At 37.0% G+C, this 22575-nt stretch overlaps 1 protein-coding gene across 1 annotated transcript in view; it reads left to right on the forward strand.

Moving 5' to 3' along the window:
- Positions 1 to 3794: 3794 nt before the first annotated feature.
- LOC139991270 (uncharacterized) overlaps positions 3795 to 22575 on the forward strand; it is a 45931-nt gene continuing 27150 nt past the window's right edge. The window contains exon 1 of the mRNA XM_072011242.1: positions 3795 to 4394. Coding sequence (XP_071867343.1) covers positions 4289 to 4394 — 106 coding nt within the window. The 5' untranslated portion in view covers positions 3795 to 4288. The remainder of the gene's footprint in view (positions 4395 to 22575) is intronic.

Raw genomic sequence — 22575 nt, forward strand, 5'->3', positions numbered from 1 at the left:
GCTTGTTGGTAATTGTACTACATCGTTGTCTGGATCGTATTGCCAACTTGTTATTTGCTCAAGGTTGATAAACTACTCGAAGAAATCGTAAATTTTGTGTAGATCGTTCGATTCAAATCATCTATTTATGACACACATGATTCTTTTCTTATTTTTTCTTCGCTTCATTTTACTGACGTTACATTATGACCGCTTTAAAAATTTGTTAGGCTACATTGAGTTTCCTCGTTCGTTCTTCTGTATTGAAGTCATAAATTTCACAGGACAGTGCCTTTCCTCTTCGAGATCGCAACGCTGATTTAACAATTAGCTGATTTCCAACCTAGGGGAAAAAAGATTATTTCATAATGTGCCAGACTTTCACGGAGATAAAAACTCGTCGCGATGATAAAGCTGGTGCTAGATTATATGGCTAAATTTAAGAGAAAGTGTTAATTAATTTACGAGCTACGGGATACGTACTCGAGGAAAAACTTAACTTATATATTATCGATCAATGAAAAGAATCAAAAAATTAAAGAAAAATCTCATTCATTACCGCTATAAAACATTGGAATAACTTTTTTCCTCTAGTTTCAACTGCTTCGTCTATTTATATCAAGCAGACTTCACATCGGTAATCTTAGTCAATTACAACGAATAAAAATGGTTAAATGTGAACCAGTCTTCCACCCACAAATCGTTCGAAGTAACCAAACCGGTACCCCATGAAAATCAATAAACTGACTAATAAGCTCTAAGAATTTTACTTATCCAATTACAGGAACGTACTACGTAATTGAAACGATTGAATTGCAAAGGAGACATTATGGTTAAAAGGAAAAAGAGCAAGACGAAATGTGAAATGTGAAATTCATCTAAACTGTGAGTCAGTCACGTGGATCGGTTTCCGTTTACTCCAGCTACGACAACGAAGAACCGAACGAATTGAATTATTTTCAACGTTATTCCATCGAGCGTGTCAAGTGCCAATTGGCATCGATTTGTAGAGTAACGTGATCACGTGTTACCTTTCGATTTCCGTGGAAAATATCGACGATGGGTACGCGAGATCGTTGAAATGTCGCGAAGAATGTTTCGGAAGCAGGTTCTGGCAAGGTATTGAAATGCACCGCGTGTCCGATCTAAATCACTTTTCACTGGCACGCTTCGCTCAGTCTATGCAAGCTGCTTTCCTCCGACGTTGCTTTCCTTTTCGGAGAGAAAAGCAACGGTCTGGATAGGCCACGACAGGTTTATCATTTTCCTTCACTTCCGGCGTTCTTCTTTAATTATCCGTTCCTCGGTTTTGCTTCTGTTTGTTTCGCTTTATGGCTCCTTTCGCTGATCTCTTTTTCCTAGTCTAATGCTCGGAAATTTTACTTAGCTACCAATCTATGGTGGCGTGAAAGAAAAATTGAAAATTTTCTGATAAGATCTTTTACGTTTTTTTTTTGGTGAAAGTGTTTGAAAAGATATTTTTTTGTGACAAATAGGATAGTGTGGGAAAGATTAACCTTCAATGAATATATTTTATATAGATTGTTTGTTCGTGGTTTTCATCTTTAATAGCAAATTTCAAGAATATTCTTGGTATCCTTGGATTTAAATAACTTCTTCATATGTCATTTGTTAATTAAATCCTTCAGGAACTGTGGTGATCAACTTTATAGTTTGAAACGTAGAAGAACTCTTTTTTTTTTTAATTTACCTCAGATTGTAATATAAATAAGTTACTCGTTTTTGGAGAATTAAATATCAATCATTTATTTATATAATGAAACTAAATAATTAATAAGATCAGGCGTTGATCAATTCAGTTTCTAAGAAGATCAATTATGAATGTAAATACACACGTAGATATGATACGCGTGTCAATCAGTTCCAACACAGGAAAAATCGAGGTATAGGAGTAACATCAGAACATAACCGTTTTTCAACGGTGGTTTCATTTACGTTGTAGGCCAGTAATTTCACGGAACACTAAGATCGGTAATCGATTCTCGATAAGACGGAACAGGTTTTCAGTGGATTAGATTTCGTCAGGAGGCACAAAATGTCACTTCCTCCATACATCATTCGATAATTACTACTGTTCCTTTTTCTTCTTCTCTGTCGCACGCAACCGGAAAATAGTCTAATATGGAGCCAGGATGAACGCGCTATTCCATTGAAGTTCTTTCACGTAATGAATACTTTTGATACGGCTCAAGTACCAATGACCGGCTTTTACGAGCTTTCGCTACGATCATTGCCCTGTGTTGGTGTCACGTGTCCGATCTTTATGGCAATGAATAATTAAATAGTGTTTCCCATAAAACTAGTTGAGTTAACCTAATCCTGGAGCCAAAGAGAAAGAAGCGACTAATATACGAATAGATAATGACATCATTTGAATACTAGTATTACTTTTATGGGAAATTATTAATATATAATGTTATATAATGTTAATATATTGCCATTCTCTTGGATCAATAACATCTTTTCTTAGGAATCGCCTATTTTTTTTTTTTTTTTTTTTTTTTTACATATCATTTTATCTCTGTCAATGATAAATGATATTACATTTACGTTTTGCTAAGATTGAAACTTAAGACATAACTGACATTGATTTATTTTTATTCACTCCTAGTTCACCTGTTGCGGTTAAAAAGTTAGTATTTTTTCAGCAAATTAATTTTCTCTGCACCTTTTTGTTCCAAACAATCATAACAGTTATTCATAAATTTTTCACAATTGGCAGCAATAACGGATATTGAATGGTAAAAACATACTGGAGGTCAAAGGATCAGTGAAACCAGCACTTTGAATAAGTGGATTGAGACAGGATCAAGAATTCAGCATTTCTAGATCTGTTTCCTGGACGAGGCGGTAAAGATATCATTCGTAGTTAAAAAATTAATCGACGATCGTTAGGTATTCGATCTTATGTTCCTACAAATTAAAATTACTATCCATTAAAGCGGATCGAAACATATTTTCGAAAAAAAGTGGAAAGGAGAAATCGAAGACCGGCGAACCAGCCGCGAAGTGAATATTTTTACCCGACCCAAGAGCACCTGTAAATATGCGTACCACTTGAATAAATCTCGACAGCCGTCGCGTTATTCGACCGCTTTCGAAACGCTGGGTTAGATAAGCTGACTTAACGCGTTCGCTAATCCGAGGATTTTTCACCGACCAATAAATAGTACCTGTCCATCGATATTTATAGCTGTATCGAGTAGAATTGGGGACAAACCTATTCCACCTGGTCCCTGGGTCTTGGTAACCAAGTTGAAGTTTCCATAATCCTGAACTGTGGTCTCATAGAAACTACAACAATGCTTGTAGATAATAGTTGCCAAGTAGAATCCTCGATGGATCGTTCTTTATTGCACCAAAGTGATCTTCTGGGTATATCGAAGCTGTAAACTGCTATCGCGAAAACGCGCAAATTGCGATAAGGAACGGCAGACCGAGGAAAACGGCAGAGTCGGGGACGTGTAACATGTGTCCGTGCGAGGAAGCTTCTAAAAGAACGCGAAACCTAGCTGGAGCGTAGACAAGCTGGCCGGCCCCTCCACGTGCGCCTACCACTATCAGAATCAGCCAGACAGACCGATAGACGGTAGAAATGGGGGACGTAGAAGGGCATCCAAGAAAGCCAACGTTAGCTTGTCGCGATCTTGGTTTCGAAGCAAGGAAACCCCACCTAAAACCCCTTCACCTTCATCAAGTGGAGCTGGGAGTCTAACCGGGGGGAGAACTTGGACGTCACTTTTCCAGGTCTCTAAGCTCATTATTAGCGGCGCCTTCCAAACATCCGTAGCTATTACCACCTACCCGAGTATCGCTACCACCTACCACCTACTAACCGACACTTTCTGCCACCTCTCCGACCGATCCCTCACGTCTCGATCTGAAAAGGAGGTGAATGCGCGCGAGAGTGTATCATTGGACAAGGAATTGGGGCAGGAGCCAATAGTAAGGAGCGCGAGGTGGAGCGATAGGTTTTAAATAGATGTACAAAGAGTACACACTGGATTGCCACTAGTCGGATAAGATACCGATACACACGTGTCTTCGCGGGATTTCGGGACTAAATACGTGACCTCGCCGGGTCCGTCGACGTCGTCGTCGCCGTGGTGGTAGTTTCGCTTCCTTGGGGATACCGGGCGAACGGTGTGAAACCCGACGAGAGAGAAGTGACAGTTGAGATAGAGCGGCAAGCACAAAGAACGTCTCAGTCGGCGCTGAGCCATTGCCTCAGCAAGTCTCACCAGAAGTCGGAGATCTAGTTCGAGAAAGTTTTGACCGATTACCAACCATGAGATTCTCCAGTGGCTACGCGATATTCGTCCTCGTGACGATTTTTGCGTACACGCGGATCTCGTTCGCCATACGTGTCACGCAAACCTCCGGTAGGAAGAACGGTGAGTCATTTTCTTGCTCTTCTACTCTCCTCTTCGTTCTTTCTGCGTCTTCTCAGAGCTTGTCTCTCTATCATTATCTACCTGCACCGTTGCTTCTTCCTTCTTCTTCTTCCTTTTTCGTCTTTCTTCTTCTTCCCCTTCTCTCCAGTTTATATTTCCTTCCTCAGTTGCCTGCCCCGGTATCCTCGTCCTTCTCGATTCAAGGTCTTTGACCTTCCCTTGTTTCTTTCCTCACTCCGTTTTCTTCTTCTTTAGCGATTCCTCGGCTAATATCCCTCCCGTTCTATCTTCGGCCTTCTTCCTGCTTTTTTTTTTTCTTTTTTTTTTGCTTCTCCCGCTACACGCTGGGACCGTTTTCGTCTGCGCGTTCCCTGCGTTTCATTCAATCGAGTCCCGCCAGTACGTGAATTTTCGCGCGTCGATCTGACAGGCAGTCGCGAGTGAAGTGTACTCAAACTGTGCGATAAAACGTACATGGGAGAACAGTGCAGAATACTGTGATGTGTTACGAGATTGTACTTCGTTGAGGGAACGTGACATCGTTATGGTATACAACAACGAGATGCATCGGGACGATCATGTTTTCTCACGTGCCTTACAGGTCTTTTCAATTTTTATTCAACTAATACTCTCATAAATGTCACAGTAAATGTCAGATGAGATTCTTATCTGTCGTGATTCTCAATCGACTTAGCAAACCATGTTAGTAACTGGTGCTTTTTTTCTCGAATCAACGGAACGTTGCTGTTCGATTCGTGTATAATTGAATCAGAGGTATGATTATTCATAGATTGATTTGGTTCTGTACAACATGCTTCTTCATCAGCTGAAAATTGAATAGAGTAAAAGACTAATTTGAGTCCATTTCATCGCCCATTAGAGTTCTTTAAATTTTCCATTTTCTAACATTTCCGAAAATCGTGAGTGGTATACGCGTCTGCCACTAATGAACCCACATGTTCTAATGTTTTACATTGGCATATCAAATTTTCGATGTCTCGATACCGCGAGTGATAGTTCATGAGGAAAGCTACGAGCAAAAAGCGCGCGAAAGAAACCGATTACCAGTAGTCGATCGATTATAAAGCAGAAAAAGACTAGGAGAGAGAGAAATAGTGTGCGTGTTATGTGAAATTGCACCGTTACATCGCAAGCAAACTGCAACTACCACACAGTGTCTCGCAAAGGGGTCGCTCAAGGAATTAAGTTATTAAGCCCATTTTGTATCCGAATGATACTGTACGGTAATTCTTGTTTTTTTCGTGGGATTTGTTTTGTATCTTTGGCATTCATTAACATTTCTCTAGTCTCTATCGTCATTCGTCGTCCGTCGACTGTGTAAACTTTCGATTACGAGCATAAATTCGATTTAGAGTATTCGACCGAGTTGAGTTCGAGCGCGCGCGCGTTCCAGTCAGCTGACGAACTTTTAATGAGGGGAACGGAGGCTCAAGACTAACCAACTCGTAAAACACGGCAAACGTTACACGATCGCCACCTATATGGAAGTAATTGCTATAATTATACCAAGCGCGACTAATCGCAATACATGTAGCAATTATTTCTCCAATTTCTGACGGTCATGCGATCCTCCGAATGACATCCAGCGCCACTGATCTCCATTAACGTCATCTAATTGAAAGTCAAAGTTGATAACTTCTTTTGTTAGATTTAAACAAAATATAAGTACGTGATTATGAAATCTTGAAGTATAAATAGTGAAATATAATTAATCAGAGGCTAATTTGTACATCGCTTTATGAAAAATTCATAGAACTCGACGATGCATCGATCATATTTCGTGCTCTGACAGAATGACAAGACGTTGAGAATTATTAACCACGCGATAGTTAATGTTTCACTGTGTAAGCGTTTTTCTTAAATGGTGATTTTTAACGCTAGAATATCTTTGATTTTAATCGTAATACGAACGCCTGAACAATTGAATTGATGATTCAATAAGACATTTCTGTAATCAAATGAACACGTGTATCGTTGAAATTTAAATGTCGTTGCGCAACGCATATAGGTTGCAGGAAGATGGAGTTCGACGTAACTCGATTTTACGAATCTCTGCGAGATTTGTTTCATGAGTGGAGCGTGTTCGACATTTGCATACAACAACCAATTGTTTCGGGTGAATTAAACTTTCCAGGCTGAATTCATTAACCAGATTTTCTCCTGAAGTATGCGACCGCACCAAATTCAGAAATTATAGAACTATTACGAATACTACCACACGTACGATTGACCGTTCCTTATTCGACCTGTGAACGTGAAGTCACGTTGTTTTCTAGCAATCTAGCAAGTTTAAGAATCTAACATTTTTTCGTTTATCCAAAATTACCGATCAATTAACGCTAAAAATCTGTGTAAGTATTTACGTGATACGAATGATAATCGACGAAACGCAAGGAACTCGGTGTTAATTAACAAATTAACGTTATAGTGTTTCCTCTAACAGATCTAATGGCCCTACAAACTTTTTCTCCCATTTTCTTTTTCTCTATCGTAACCTATTCAGCTGTTAGTATTGCTACTAGAAATTAGTTTTATTAGGAAGCAGATGGCACAGTGCCAGTGCATATAACAGTTTATCGCGAACTGGTTGAACATGTTGTTCACCTACATATAGCGACGTTCACTGATTCTTCGTATACGCGTACACGATATCGTGATCATGATCGTTTTCCGCTGAAATTCTCGAAACGGACGTAAAAATTGCCCTGTCAGGTACTCGAACCTTGCTGGTCATTGTCTCTTACTCAGGCCCACGAGGAACCAGCATTTCTATTTCTATCCTTTACTTCTTCTTTACCTCTCCCTCTTATTCCATTCTCCGCTTCCATCCAGCCAGTCTCGCGTCTTTAACGGTTCAAACGGGAAAACGCACGGCGTGTTCCGTGAATGAAACACGTCGGTGGTCTTGACGTGTCTTAGGAGAATCTGATCAATCCTCGTTCCTTGAGAACCGGTCTAATGAATGAACTATGTTTAAATAAGACGTTTAATTTAGAAAATCGAATAGAATGGTTGTATGGGTATCTGTTTGGAAGATTTGAACGAGATTAAAAATTTGGAAAAATGGAAATTATGGGAATACAGGATCGTTTGAGTCTTTAGTATCTTTATACGATTTGGTAGGTTAATTCTTCAATTCGTTTTATTATAAATAGATCGTAAATTTTTATACATTTATGAGAAATTTGAAGACGCAAAGATAACCAGAATGGACGGAATGTACAAAAGTATATAAATTGTTATATTTTATATATTAGTTATAGAATTCATTAAGTGAAAGAAATCGTCGCTCTGCTATCATTTCTTTGCATAAATTGTTGCAACCCAACTATTTAGATTAAATTAGGTCAATGATCAGTAGACTCCGAACTTTTATGTAAATTCATGTCTTTATGAACGTAAATGAGAGAAGATTCTAACTAGAAAGTTGTACACCTTATTAGGTGTTAGCCATTTTTACTTTATGTTCTTCGAAAACATTTACATATGCTATATCTACACTCTGTACATTACTGTTTATTTCAATTTCCTATAAATGTTAAAATAGCCGTATTTTACTAATCAATATAAATTCCAATTAGTCAGCTAATATTGAATCACTCAATCTTCGGAAAGAAAGATGCTGTCCAAATCCGTTGAATCACGTCTTACAATCTTCCATTCCATATAAAATTCTCGAAAGTTTGAAACGTCTGAAAAACGGTTAGTTAGGCAAATATGCAAATACAAAATTGAAGACTAAACGTGTCACGATATTTTGCTGGAAATAAAAAAGAACATAAGCAAAATACCTTCCGGCGCCAAAAATCTGACGTACAATCTGCATGTATGTGATATACACTTGTAACAATATCTATACTGTTCGACATATTAACAGGATGTCATCAGATGCTATAAATATATCCAAATTGAAATCTCCTCATCAATAAAAATTTCGATTTATTTTTATTAGTATATGCAAACATTAAATTATCTTAAAAACCCATATAAAATAAATAGACATTTATTATAATTAGCGGATCTTTATACGTTTCTAGGAAGTTGAAAAATGTAAAATTGCACATAATACATATAATATGAAAAAATATATGAAATATCCGTTTTCTATAATAATTGATAGGTATTTTCATAAAAATGTATAATTTAATTATAACATTCGATATATACAAGCATAATATAATATTATAATATAATTATAACATTAATATGTGTGTATGTGTATTTTCCGTAAAAAGTTTAATGCAATCAAAACGATCAAAGAAACCGGAAGAAAGCGCGCATTTCTTTGTCGGAAACAAAAACGGGCGGATGGACAACAAAGAAAATAAGAAAAGAAACGGATGTGGTAGAAACAGCAGTTGGTCGATCGACTTTTGGCGTGTCTCCGATCGTTCCCTGCTGTTCGATGGATTCTTGTTATGTAGGTTGAATTGTTCGTGTTCGTGGCGAACAATTTGTTGCACTGGCGTGTATGTCTCGAATCGCAATCACCGGTGAAACCAGTAACATCGAACGCCGCGGGTACGTCACGCGTGCGTTCCGTGCGATCCTCCGTTAAGAAAATTGAATCTAATGGATTCGAAATTGCACCTGTTCTATCTCGTGCGCGGCGAGTTTCAAACGAGAGATTGATTTTACAGTTCTTTACCGCTTGTGAACGTTTGATCCGATTGATAGGATAATTGACGATCGACGATCGTTTGTTTTTCTCATCACTTGTCAGATCATTACATAGCTATGGAATACTTAGTAATATTTCGAATGACGAGTTCGATTGAATTAATATTGTATAGACGTTTTTCAACTCGGTTGGTATAACCCCTAAGTGCAGAAGACTGTATCTTTGTCATTAGCACGGCTAATTTTATATACTTTCCCCTTCGAGACTGTCAGCTTTTAATAGTGATAATACAATAGTGGAGATTATAGTACATTCAAATTTAGAAAGAAATATATTAAGTGCAATTTTCAAGTTACCATATTTTCATTTCACTTGTATTTCACTATGTATATTTCAGTAGAATAGGTCTCGTTCTATACTTATAATGGAACTTATGTGCCTCAATAGTATAGGTTCCAATGATAGGACATGTTTGTTCAGTTTGAATCTAGTTTCGAACTAGACACATAAATCCGTCGACGAATATATGTTACAGTCTTATATATACGGGGTCTCGCCGAATAATATGTAAAAGCGGGTGCGACGTGATTCCTTGTGGGAAAATAAGGAAAGTATATGTAATATAATTTTTTCATTCCCCGCTTAGTTTTCGAGGAAATCGAGAGAATCAAGTATTTATCAAGTACATGGCCAATTCCGGACTGAACAGAACTAAATAACTGACAGGTAGTTGCTCTACGTACGAAGATAAGTCAAAATCGTAGAATCAAGTTTTTTCACGAGGTGGTTTGTTTCCGAGGAAAAAACGCAAGTGTCAGACCGATTCTTAGGTAAACGTGTTCACTCTATTTTCCTGAAAACGAAGCCTTAAAGGGAAAAATTTTATTTTGCATTTCTTTCGCACGTAGAATGATTGTCTGTTGATTATTCAGTCCTATCTAGTCTAGAATTGGTCATGTTCAAGTATATCTTAACAAATGCTAACTCGATTTTCTCGAAAATTAACCCGGGAATGAAAAATTATATTCTGTATTTCTTCCTTATTCTTTCACAAGGAATCACGTCATGCCCGTTTTTATATGTTATTCGGCTGGACCCTGTATTTATTATTTATATAAAAACCTGAGATTTTTTATAGTTCAAGATACTCAAACTTTGAAATGTCTAAAATTCTCTAGATGTAGTAATGAAATAAAAATGTAGACTTCTCTTATCCTTAGAAACGAGTGATTCATAATTATGGGTCAGTAGAAAGCCCGAATTTGCTCGCTGAGTTCATTCGGTACTCGACCCTTTGGTCCTCTCGTTTGCTAAACGACTGATCCCACTAATCGACCTATGAAACTTGATGATTCCTTTCGTCTACAAAAATCTGCCTTACACAATCACTGACGCCCACGATTTAGGCCTTTCTATGGCAATAGAGATCCTCGATTGCGTACGCAAGTTAATATTTGACGTAAGAGGGAAACCAATCGACGAGGTGCAGTCCTAAAAATTATGAAATTTGAAAGAGCCAGTAAACAAATCGATCAAATCAGCACGATTCGAACCCTATTTCTTTCTGACAGCACCGTAAGCAGCGAGCCATTGGTTCGCTAACATTGTTAACGTTGAAAATGTAGGGAACCTGTCACGTTTGAGGAACGGCCGTTACTAACGCAACGGTACAATGGGTCATTTATCGCGGAGCAATTCGACTTACGAACGCCGTATTTTGTTTTAACGATTCCCTTAGGGATCCATTCATTTCTCAATGTAGCCACGCGACGCGAGGAATTACTCTCAACCGATCGAAACAATTACACTGAAATTATAATCGATCGAAACAAACCCAATTCGATTCAACCGACTTCGAACTAGATGAATTTTTATGCAAGCCATCGTGGAACATTTTCCTTTCTGTCTTGTTTTTTTTTTTTTTTTTTTCGCACCAACTCTCACTCGATTATTCGCGGTCCCGTTCATTTCGAGCAATAATAGTAAACTTATTAGCCCTCGGGGCGAGTCTCTTCCTGACTATTGCTCAACTTGAATCGCGCTTACACGTAGTCTTTCATAGTTTACCGCAAAATCACCGGAGGCAAATCGGACGAGCTGCTCACACAACGTTCACGAGGCCATAAAATCCTCGATCAAAATCACGGAGGCTCGCGCCTCTCTTTGATTCGTTCTATTAATTACACATCATGATAGAACATCATTCGTACCAGTTCGTTTTTAGATTTCGCGATCGTGAAAGCGAACGAAGAAACGAAAAGGTTTCATCGACGAGGGATTGGTTTCATTGAGAGAAGAAAGGGATCGCCCCGGGAATATGAGTAACGGTTTTTGGGAGAAAGTTCCACCAACGACCACTCTTTTATGTTGATCTCAAATTTCTTACACAATGAAGCGTCACGGAGATCGATGTTCCGCGCGAGTGGTTGATTTCACCCCATCTGCAAAATATACCGTGGTTAAGACTATCGATGACTTCCATACACCACATCTATGATCTCTGGTCAGTGATTCAATATGAATACCGCACAAAGCTGTCAATATTTTTTGAAATAAAACTGTGAGACTCGTGCGATTTCTAAGCGAAGTTGGCATTTAAATCGAATGAATTACGTGGCCACGGGAATACGAACTTTTTTTAAATATGATGTAATTATAAATTAAAAAATTATCTAAATTAAACAATTGGTATATATATACAATCGTCTATGTATATAATAATAATTCGAATCACCAGGAATAATTCATTTTTTATAAATATTATGCGTGCATAGGACATATTATAGAGAAATGCGGTACTTATACGATATCCTAAATCGATATCCAGAAATTGTAATTAATAGTAATTTACAATTCGTAAGTTTAATTGGTTGCACTAATGAATACCAATCGTTCGCGCAAGTAACCATCGATCTTTTCCTCAGAACGAGAACTTTCGATTACAGTTAATTGCGACTTTTCTTGGTAATCCACCAACTTTTTCAACATTTTTCAGTAATTTCACTGGTATTTCCTTAATTGTCGCAAGTTAATTGCTTTAGATGTAACGTATCTCGCAAATAAAGCTGTCATACGATGTAATAATTGATTTCCAATTCTCGAAAAATTCTTGTCTCTAAATTAGGCTAGTGGGAATAAATTTGTGGTATTTTGCTTGATACACAGCGGGAACGGTTGACAAATATCCGATGATAAACAGTGCGTAAAAATTATTTGTCAGACACTTTCTTGTCGTTAGAAACCATCGGTGAAATCTTCGATCACGGTGACCCCACGCTCTTTTGCCTCTATCTGTACCGAGTTTCCATCGTATGACAAACAATTTACGGAAATAGGTGGTTTTACTTCTGACATTTTTCTTTTTAGCGGTTCATGATTGAACGTTTGTGTGCCACACATTTCAGGGCATTATTTGCCAGCGATTGGAATAAGAGTGAAAAATGATAGGAACGCGTCTTTAGCCTCTCTTATGGTTTAATTTCAGGAAAACAATCCCTAAGAAAAGTAAATAGTACACATAGTGAAACGATGTTTCTTATAAACGTATCAGGAATTTCAAAGCTTTTTCAGGTTCAGATCAATTTATGGAAGGATACTAGAGAATCTTTCCCAATTTGCCAAATTCTTAAAATTTTCGTAGCAAATTGACAAATATTTGGGCATGTAACTAATTAAGATAGAAGTCCATTTATCGAAGCGAAATTTTAGGTAATGTCCGATTAACCGCTTTTATCGAATAAATTTACTGATCTCCTTTTACTTGACGCGAAAAATCATAAGTAATAAAATGAAATCCAATAGATTAATTCGTAATTGAATGTAGAATAATCAGATACTTTTAGAAATGAAGAATCAAACTTCGACTACAATCTCTTTTATCATACTACATTTATTGTTTCATTTTACAGAATCAAGAAAAAAGAAGGAAAGCGTTCAGTGAAAATATACAAATTTACACAATCATTATACCAACATAAGGGTAACAATATAAATTTCTTGAATAATTATTTGAACAAGAAATCACGCAGATAACGGTAAGAATGATTAATCTTGTATTACATAAACTCCAGTTAAATGAACCGTTTGCCCTTCATGACGTCGAAATAAATGTAATTCTACCGTACAATCATCCCATTAACTATAATAGGACCCCATATAACATCACGAATATTTTCACGCCTATTATAACATACATCTATATTTCAAGCCAGTAATTACCGGTTTCCACAAAACGCACGAGATCCAGATCAAGGTCCCAGATCAATCCAGTAATCGCGTCGATTCGGTCGATATAAAAACCGCGAAACGGTTACGTTAATTGTGCACAGGCTACGTGTTGCTCGTCTAGTTGTCCCATTCCTAACCGGTATCGAATTCCGTTTCAGTGAGGTGTAAAAGGTAGGAAAGACCTGAGAAATAAAAGTACTTCCCGTCTGGATCAATGCAATAAATACAGGTAATAAAGGCACGCTGGATATGTCCACATATCCGGCCTAACGAGTGTTTTGCCACGGAACATAAGGGCTGTTAGCGACGACTTTAACTAGAGCGTCAAAGTCTGCATTTAGGAATTTGCCAATCATCAATCATTCCCCATTCGTCACGGAGCCGCGTAACTTTCCTTCAAAGCTGTTTTCTGGCCTCTACCGTTTCGACATACATCCGTGAAAGTGTTTCCACGAAAAACATCAGACGTTCTTCGCTTCAATTCGACCGACGATTAAAATTGTCCGATTCGTCGAGTCGAAGTTTAATAAAAGAAAAAAAGTTTTCACTCGATCCGTACGAAAAGGTACGCGAGAAGAAATGAAACTGATCGCGCGAAGCAAAATCGAAGTTTCACCTTCGTAAAAAGCAAACTTCGAGAAGACATTTTTATTCGATGGTAATCGAACGATGTTAATATATCCAGTTTTTAAACTATTATCGATTATTTCGATTAACGTAAGAAAGTGATAAGCTGAGATTAACCTGAGGTAGAAAGAGGAAATAGAAGTTTTTTGGAATAGTGAGGCAGGTTGAAGAAGTACAGGTGACTATCCTTATATATAACAACACCGTGAGAAATACAACTTTGATTATTCTTCCTGTTCTAGCTGATATGCAAAACAGGTAGATCAAGAACATTAATGACGTTAAAATAGAACGCTGAAAGAAAATGAATGCAATTTGCATTGGAGGTTAGATACTATAGTGTCGGATTTGAATTATGATCGAGAACTGGACTGGTGGGATGTCTGTAAAACTCTCCGGCCTACAATTATACAGTTATCATTCCGATCAAAGATCTTTACAAGTTAATTGCAGTGTTTCCACGATCGTTGAAAACTTCTCTAATCTCTCTAATCTTTCGAATCTTCATTCTATTTTTATAAATGTCAATGACTTAGGGTTACCATATTCACGATCGTGTCTGTCTTCTTATGGGAAGTTCCATTTATTTTACACAGATTTGGTTTTATCATTGGTCAACGGTTACGAATATGGTTGTCAGGTTACGGTCTAATGTACGAAGCATCATGTTCTACTGCGTGTCTCTGTTACCGATTTCTCTATAGACTCTACAATATATAGACTCTACATTACGCTACTTGCTGTCAGAAGATCGCCTTGTACCAGAGTTCATTCGTGCCAAAAGCGAAAGGTTCGACCGTAATAGAAGCAAACGCCAAGTCTCATATAAGCTGGCAAAGGAATAACTCTCCATTGATTTCAGCGTGGGAAAAGGTTACGACGTTTGATCGAACTGTCGCGTCGCCATGACTAATTTAGCGTCGTGTCGCAGCGTTCAAAGAGCACTGCCTTGATTCGGTCCGTACTGTTTCTCTGGCATCTCGTCTTTTCTACAGAACGTCATATTTAGCGCTATTTTATCGATGGCGTTCGTCTTTTATGGAAGCAGCTAATGAGTCGTTGAAAGTGTTAAATGACAATAATCTTCCCGATTGAAATGAGAATGGTTTCATCGTGGCAAAAATGGGAAGGAACTTGTGGAAGTTTGGTCTTAGTGAATAATTATAAATATTGATGGGCGAGACGTTTAAAAAGGAGGATCGTAAATGTAAGTGAGGATAGGAATCACGAGACTTATTGTATTACAAAGTTCAGACGAATTAGGTTTCTTCATGTTTCATTGATGAGAAATGCAGGTTATTCTACTTGCTTCATTACGTTCGTACATGAACGCATATAGTTGCAGAAGATTCGGAACAATAACTTTATAAATAGATTCGTGTGAAAGTACACATCGTAAGAACATTAAAAGGCAGAACCTACGAAACTGACTATGAACGACGATCTTCTAAAAGGTGTGATTATGATACTCATCTTAACAAAATACCAAAAAGGAAAAATTTATCTCTGAGTTCACCTATATAAAAACACTAATTCACGATGAATTATAATTACATATTCGTATTTACAATTCATTATTCATATTTACCTGACAATCCTAGAAAAAGATGTTATAGCGATACAGTTCTCAGAAAAATACCAACGAAGAAAAAGTTAGAGTTACCGATGATTTCCTCTCTATACGTGAGGCAACGATCCAAGAATCCGAATGTTCCGATCCCAGATTGTGAATCGTGTTTCATTAGCCAGAGGCGTTAACAGCCACGTTCTACCCATCTATACATGTAACTTAAGATTTTCTAAAACGCGGGGATTCGTATTCCGCTTGCTAATTAACAGTTAACCAGACCGACGATAAAACTCTGGGAATACTATGATCCACGTTGCCATAAGAGTGGATACTTACCTCACTTCCTGCATTTAATGGGATACCAGTTGGCAGTTTCCCCACTCGAGCCACAATATAAAATAATCATGCGATTCATGCATGTTCATAGAGACAAGAAGTTGTGGTACAGTGGGTCACGCGTCGCGACATGCCTTTATTTTTGCTAACCAAGCCAGCCTACATCCTAACATGGGCCTCGTTGCGTCACTTTACTACGGCTCCACGCGACCGCGATGAAATAGTAGAATCGTTTTATTGTGAACGGGCAGCCTACCACGAGGCAGATTTGATTTAATCGTCGTGACGTGATTCCCGTCTTTCCCATTGCAGACTGCTTCCTGTGAAAGGATCAGTTGTTACGTCTCGAGAATTACAAATTCAAATAATTATTGATATACCGAAGATGTTCAGACAGCATTTACGGGAAATTTAACAGTGCAAGAATTACGCTAAATATGTAAAAATGTATATAACGTATCCAAAGTATAGTATTCGTTACGATATAGATTCTATTTTTTGCATAATACTAAATCAGAAATGAGATAGAAAGAAAGGTATAGATTTCATATTTAAAAATGTAGAAGTTTAGTGCTATGAATATTACTACACTATAAGTCTTTAGCACGTCTGAGAAAGTGATTTGATTTTGATTGATTCTGAGTTGGTTTATTCAAATTAATGGAAACTAGAGTCGCCTCCTTACTGCAGCAACTTAAAAAATATGGGTATTATATTAGTAAAGTTAATGTTGATTTTTACATCAAACATGATTACGTATATTTTTACCACAAGTGTTTCAGAATTCAATGTAAAAACATTTCCCAATTGAAATCAACAATTTTCTTGTCATTCTTATACGCCATATTTAAACATAAGTAAGATATGATACACGTTAGTACTTTTATTATTAAATCGGTTAGTTTGTTTTGCCTAGCACGCTAGAAATTCTACGCATCGGTAAACCGAGAAAGTAACGTGACCCATGGATCGTTTAACAAAATTTATCAAGCCGTCTGCGAACGTGAGAAAGATGGTTTCTTCCGGAAAGAAAAAGAAAAACGTGTAAGAATTAAAACACTCGAAGGGAAAAGCGTTTCCTTTGTTGGCCGAATCCGCTTGGCGAAAATATTACGCCATTTCGCGGCCGTTTCACGCGACAACATTAGATAACGCGCTCTGTTGACAAAAAGGCTGACAGTTTTGACTAATTACCGGCTAACAAAGGCAACCGAGCTGGACAAAAGTACGGGATGCGTAACATTTCGTGTTTCTCGGTTCCATGACGACTATCTTCTTGCCATGGTTGTGTGCGTTTTTTTCTACATAAAACGCATGCTTGCTGCAATATCGTGTAGTCAATCAGCCGTTTATTCGACACGCTTGGACGACATTCTAATAAGCAAAACCAAATGTGAAACATTCGCGCCACTACATCTACGCCGCGGTTAGAAAACCGTTCGTTCTGGAATCTGAAAAAAAAAAACAAATGCTCACTCGCTCTACTTGTCAAATAACTTTAATCACGACGTTCGATATACGGTATCATGTTGGTGAGATTAGAAAATTTTACGCACTAATTTTCTTCCACGCCTTCATTCATCTTATCTGAAATTGCTTACTGATATGTTATTCGCGTTGTTCAGATCTTGTTTCGATAAGAGTATAAGTTTAATACGAATAAAGGAAATATATAGAATAATTAGTATAAAAATTATATATTCGTGGAATCGAAAGCTACACCAATGGCGGCGGAAAATTTAAAGGAAAGAGATTCATGTGCGTTCTATTTGTCATCAAAAGCGGAGTATCTAGAACGTGTATGTTCCAATATATGTATACATAATTCTATCACCTAAATCTCCCTGCTTATTTGAATTAATATTATTAGTGAAATCTTACAAGTTTTTCGAGTTACAAGTTATCAACTCCATATAACAAATGCTCTTGTGTAATAACAACAAGTATGATAATGAAACAAATGAAGTTTCACAAGTCAATTTCTCCTCATACTGCATTTATTTAATTCTATTTACAAAGATATGAGCTGATTATAAAGACAGATATATCGTAGTAATTATTGAAATTGAAAGCCATATTCAAGTAAATATTCCAACGGTACAAATAACGATGAGCTGAATAAATAATTGACTATTGATATCGGTCGATTAGCGGTGTAGGCTCGCAATTTCGTCACATCCTGTGCAATTTGCATTGACTACAGAGAACGGAAGAAAGAGATTGAAAGAAAGAAAGCAAAACGGAGAAAAAGGAGACGAAATCGAGTTAGGTGAGCCTATTGTCCGTGCTATAGCACCTACGTCGTTCGAGGGAGTGGGAAGTTAGCTTTGCAGGCACAAGGAACGGCACACGAGAGTGTGTAAAACGCGGAGACAGCGTGACGAGGTCGGGAAAGTGGCGACCCAACGTCCTCGATCCTTGCTAAGGTTTATCCGGCATCCACCACACCCTTCTCACGCGTCGAATTGTATCTAGATTTCGATATGTCAAAGTGCATGCCTCATTGCGTTTCTCGCGCTTCTGTGCACACGTTTCTAACCATTAACAGCTTCCTGAATGCGCTTCCTCGACCGCGATGCCGTAACCGCCTGATCGGGATTTCTTATTTCGTTTGCGGGGAACTCGAAAGTTCAGCCTAGGCTATCGAGTAAAAGTGTTGTTGCGGTCAGTTGGAAGCTACGCTCCTATATCTTTGTATGGTTCTTTGCTTCTGATATTGGCATCGTTGTAAATATTGGCAGTTAGATCACGCTGTGTATTTTTTACGTTTTATTTATTCCTTTCGATGTTGCATAAGACAACATTCTACAATTATGTCGCTCTTCTCAGTTAAAACCTTCTATTTAGCCCTTTTTCATTTTTTGAGATGTCACGCGTATATTTCAGAAGTATTTATTATCAGAAAATAATTCAATCTTGTGCTAGGAGAATATCAGAACCGTGAAAGAAGGTTTTCAAGGGCTGCAAGTGGAAAATTATAAAAGTAATATTATACTAAGTAATATTCGAATGTTTTCTAGAAGTCATTCATTTTATCAGCATTATGTATTTGGTAAACAATATTTTTTAAGTCTCTAAATAGTCAAATGGACGTTCTGCAAATCTAATAATTAAGGGGAGCAATATAGATCGTTAATAATTAATCGAAAATAATTTCCCCACGGGGTAAGAAGATATTCGATCATTAGTTAATTAGAATATCGATGCTGAAAGATTGAATTATATATTAGGTCGTTCGAAAAGTTTCTTTCGTTTTATAAGTAAATAATGGATGCACAACATTTTCCGTTTGATATTATTTTATCGAATTACGTATGATTCATTTTGTTCTATCAAAATAAAGATCACAACGTTCGACAGATTAGATTTCATGTTTGTATAAAGATGCATCGTTGTAAAAGACGTATCTGTAAAAGAAAGACGCTTTTCCGACAACCTAATATAATTAGTATTCCTTAGTAGAGAATTGTTATGTATAAGTAGTACATGTTATTGCGTTCGCCTATAGAATTCGATTACATGTTCGTTTATTTTAATTAATTTTGTAAGCTGAGAAATACAGCGTTATAAGGAAGTAGACACTTGATCTTTCAAAATATATATATACACCATGTGTCAACTTAATCGTTTATTTGATATATGCGAGATATTACAGTTTAATAACGTTAACATTGTGACTAAAATCAATTAAATTTTCTTTCACGGAGAAAGACGTGGATAGTTCTTGAAAGAGGAAGACTAATTGAAGAGGTACCCATTAGCTGTGTAGGTTTTCACAGAAAAGAGAGATTTATTGCTTTGTAGCATAGATAACAAGGCTATTCACTACCGAAAAACGTTAGCCTAATTATAACAATGTTACACACGCACCATTTCACAGGGGTACAACGCTTCCGATGTCACACAATTACATCTACTAGGTGTTTAACTTTCTCCAACGATCTAAGAAATTTGACCAATGAAATTAACGAGCTACAGAGAAGAAACTGAAGTAAGAACGAAATACGACACCAAGGAGACACTTAGTAGGTGCTTGTTCACTTTCTCATTTTTCATCTCTACCCACGTATTACTGAATTTCCAAGCGCATTTCGCTAAATATAATACAAGAATCGGCCGCCAATCAACGTAATTGACACAACATTAAAAATTGTTGACATCAGAAATCGTGGATTTCTACCACATATACAACTACGTTTCGTTAAAACAAAGTTCACGATAGAATCGCGGAAGATATTAACGTAACGCGTTAATTAATATACACCCTCAAAGTGAAAACAGATTTGTCACATGCGACGCAATACATAAGCGCGAAGAAACACGCGTGTTTCGCTCGAAGCATTGAGAGATCGCGAGAAGTTTGTGTTTGAATAGCTTCATCCTATTCCGAGTGTCCCAGTTTATTCAGATTAAAACGCACACGTGTTTACACGTGAGAATACGCGACAATTTCTTTGCACTTTTGCCACGCGTTCAGTCTTTCGCACGATTTTATTCTTAATATTATAATCGTCAACGAAGATGTCTTACGATATACCAACGTCTTCGTTATGCATGGAGCTTCGTGTATGTACGACGCGATTGCGTCGGTGATATCAATGAAATCATAATTACAGCAATGATCGTATTAGCCAACAGCATGTTTATTACGCATCCAACGCTTTCCAAGGAAATAACTACGTTGTTTCGTTGAAATTTGCAATGTGCACTTACTTACATGTGTTTCTATATTGTAAAGTGTTTCGAGATAAGTATTAAAGTTGGACTAATAATTGAAAAACACAGAGGCATATATGATAAGTCACGTTTCCCTTTATTAAGTGTTTAAAATCTCGTTGTATCTGTATCTCAGTTGTATTTGTATGTTGTGCATTATGGTTGTCTTATATGGATACAATCTTTAAATTGAATATATCGTCTAAAGATTTTATGTTATTGCCCGTTCCAATACCATTTTTTTATTTGATATAAGGGAGATGTGTTTTTATTACTCTCTTGAATATTTAAAAAATATGGATTGTCAGGACATTTGTTCTATCATTGGTTTGTCGGAAAGTGTCTTAAACTTATCACCTACATATTTTCAGAATACTTATCTATGGATCAAACAGATTGCTCCCCTTCTTAATCTTGTGTTAAAATATTTTACTTTGATCAGAAAATAGCATTAAAATCAATGAAAATATAGAATCCCAAACATTACCAGAAACTTCATTCAAATATAAAATAAGTATTTCATACAAATATCAAATATAAGATATCTTTAAAGTAAATAAAGAAATGTATAAAAAAGTTTGATTTTAACAAAAATTCGCGAACTCTATTAACAAACCACCACTTCTTCTTCCAACGAATAACTCATGCCAGAATTTCTTCAACCTCTTTCTCGGATCATTCTGCGTGACAACAGTCACCGCTAGGAAATCACTGGCGTGTGAAACACGTTCGGTTTCACGACGACTTGTGTTACACTAGCGGATCTTATATCTGCGGTTGAACGGCAGACGACGTTGATTATTGTCTATATCCCTGACCCGATGTGATAGGTTGGAACGTAACATGTTCGCAACGTAATAAATCCATAACGTACGAGATGCATGGGACATAAGGCGAAAGACTTTCTCGATCGGAATTTCCAGCGGAAATTCAATTTTTCCCCTTTCGATGATTTGCATGTTCGATAGTCAACAACATTCTCTTAGTCACGGGTAGAATGAGTGTCAGCTCCTTTTGCCATCACGATGATTCGATTTAGCAGATGTGCGATTGTCATTTATAACGGGAAATAATATGTCTTGAAAAATTCGAAGAAATGCAATTATCGCAAATACAGTCGATGTGAAAGATTGCTATTGACAATGATCGATGGACAGCCCGTGTAGTACTGAGAATTATTCGATAATTCTTTTTTCTTCTTCTTTTTTCCCTTTAGTAAACCATATAAATGGTAATCAGTTTCGAATTAGAGAGAAATTGGCGAATGAATGGATAATTTAATTGATCACATCCGTCGTTCGAGAAGTTTTAAAAGGTATTCATAGTGGATTTAGTGTCGTCCCGGATTTTAAACGAGACAACCTATCAAAAATAATTAGATACCTATCTAAAATTTGGAAAGTTGACTGTTCCGGAATTTCCGAAGACCGGAGGGATTTGTATTCGAGATAAAATCAATCGGCGCCTAATTGAAAGAATTCTGTAGATAAAAGAAAGGAAAGGATGATAGAAATGTGAAAGATGTACTTCCTGTTCTATTGGTGGACTTGCCAGCGAAGTTCCTCGAATAAGATAGCACCAAGATTTCAATGTTGAAATCAACGACAAGACGTAGGAATAAAATCTCTTAGAAAGTTCTGCAGTGACAAGTACAAAAGACGCTGTAGTAGAAAATATCTAATTGAAAAGCTTCGAGACCCATAACAATTTAATTCGATTAAGCCGTAAACGTGTCAGTTTCAACGAAAAAAACAAGAACTTGAGTCAGAAAACGAATCCTGCGTTGCACAATTACTTTCCTGCATTTAATTTACGTCGAAAGTATGAAATCGCAATCCACCAGCAATTAAAATATAAAACTTGTACTAAAAAATTAAAAATTGATGATATGTGAAAAGGTGCACAATGCAACGAAAAGAGAAACTTTATCCGTGCACATACTTTACAATGAATTAGTTAAATTCTCCTCTCTCTTAAAAATCTTAAAATTTATTATTATAAATATGATCCATGAGAAATTATGAATTAATCATTCTAATCACTAGTTCTAGTATAAATTAACA

The sequence above is a fragment of the Bombus fervidus genome, chromosome 1 (genome assembly GCF_041682495.2).
Source record: "Bombus fervidus isolate BK054 chromosome 1, iyBomFerv1, whole genome shotgun sequence".
Lineage (NCBI taxonomy): Eukaryota > Metazoa > Arthropoda > Insecta > Hymenoptera > Apidae > Bombus > Bombus fervidus.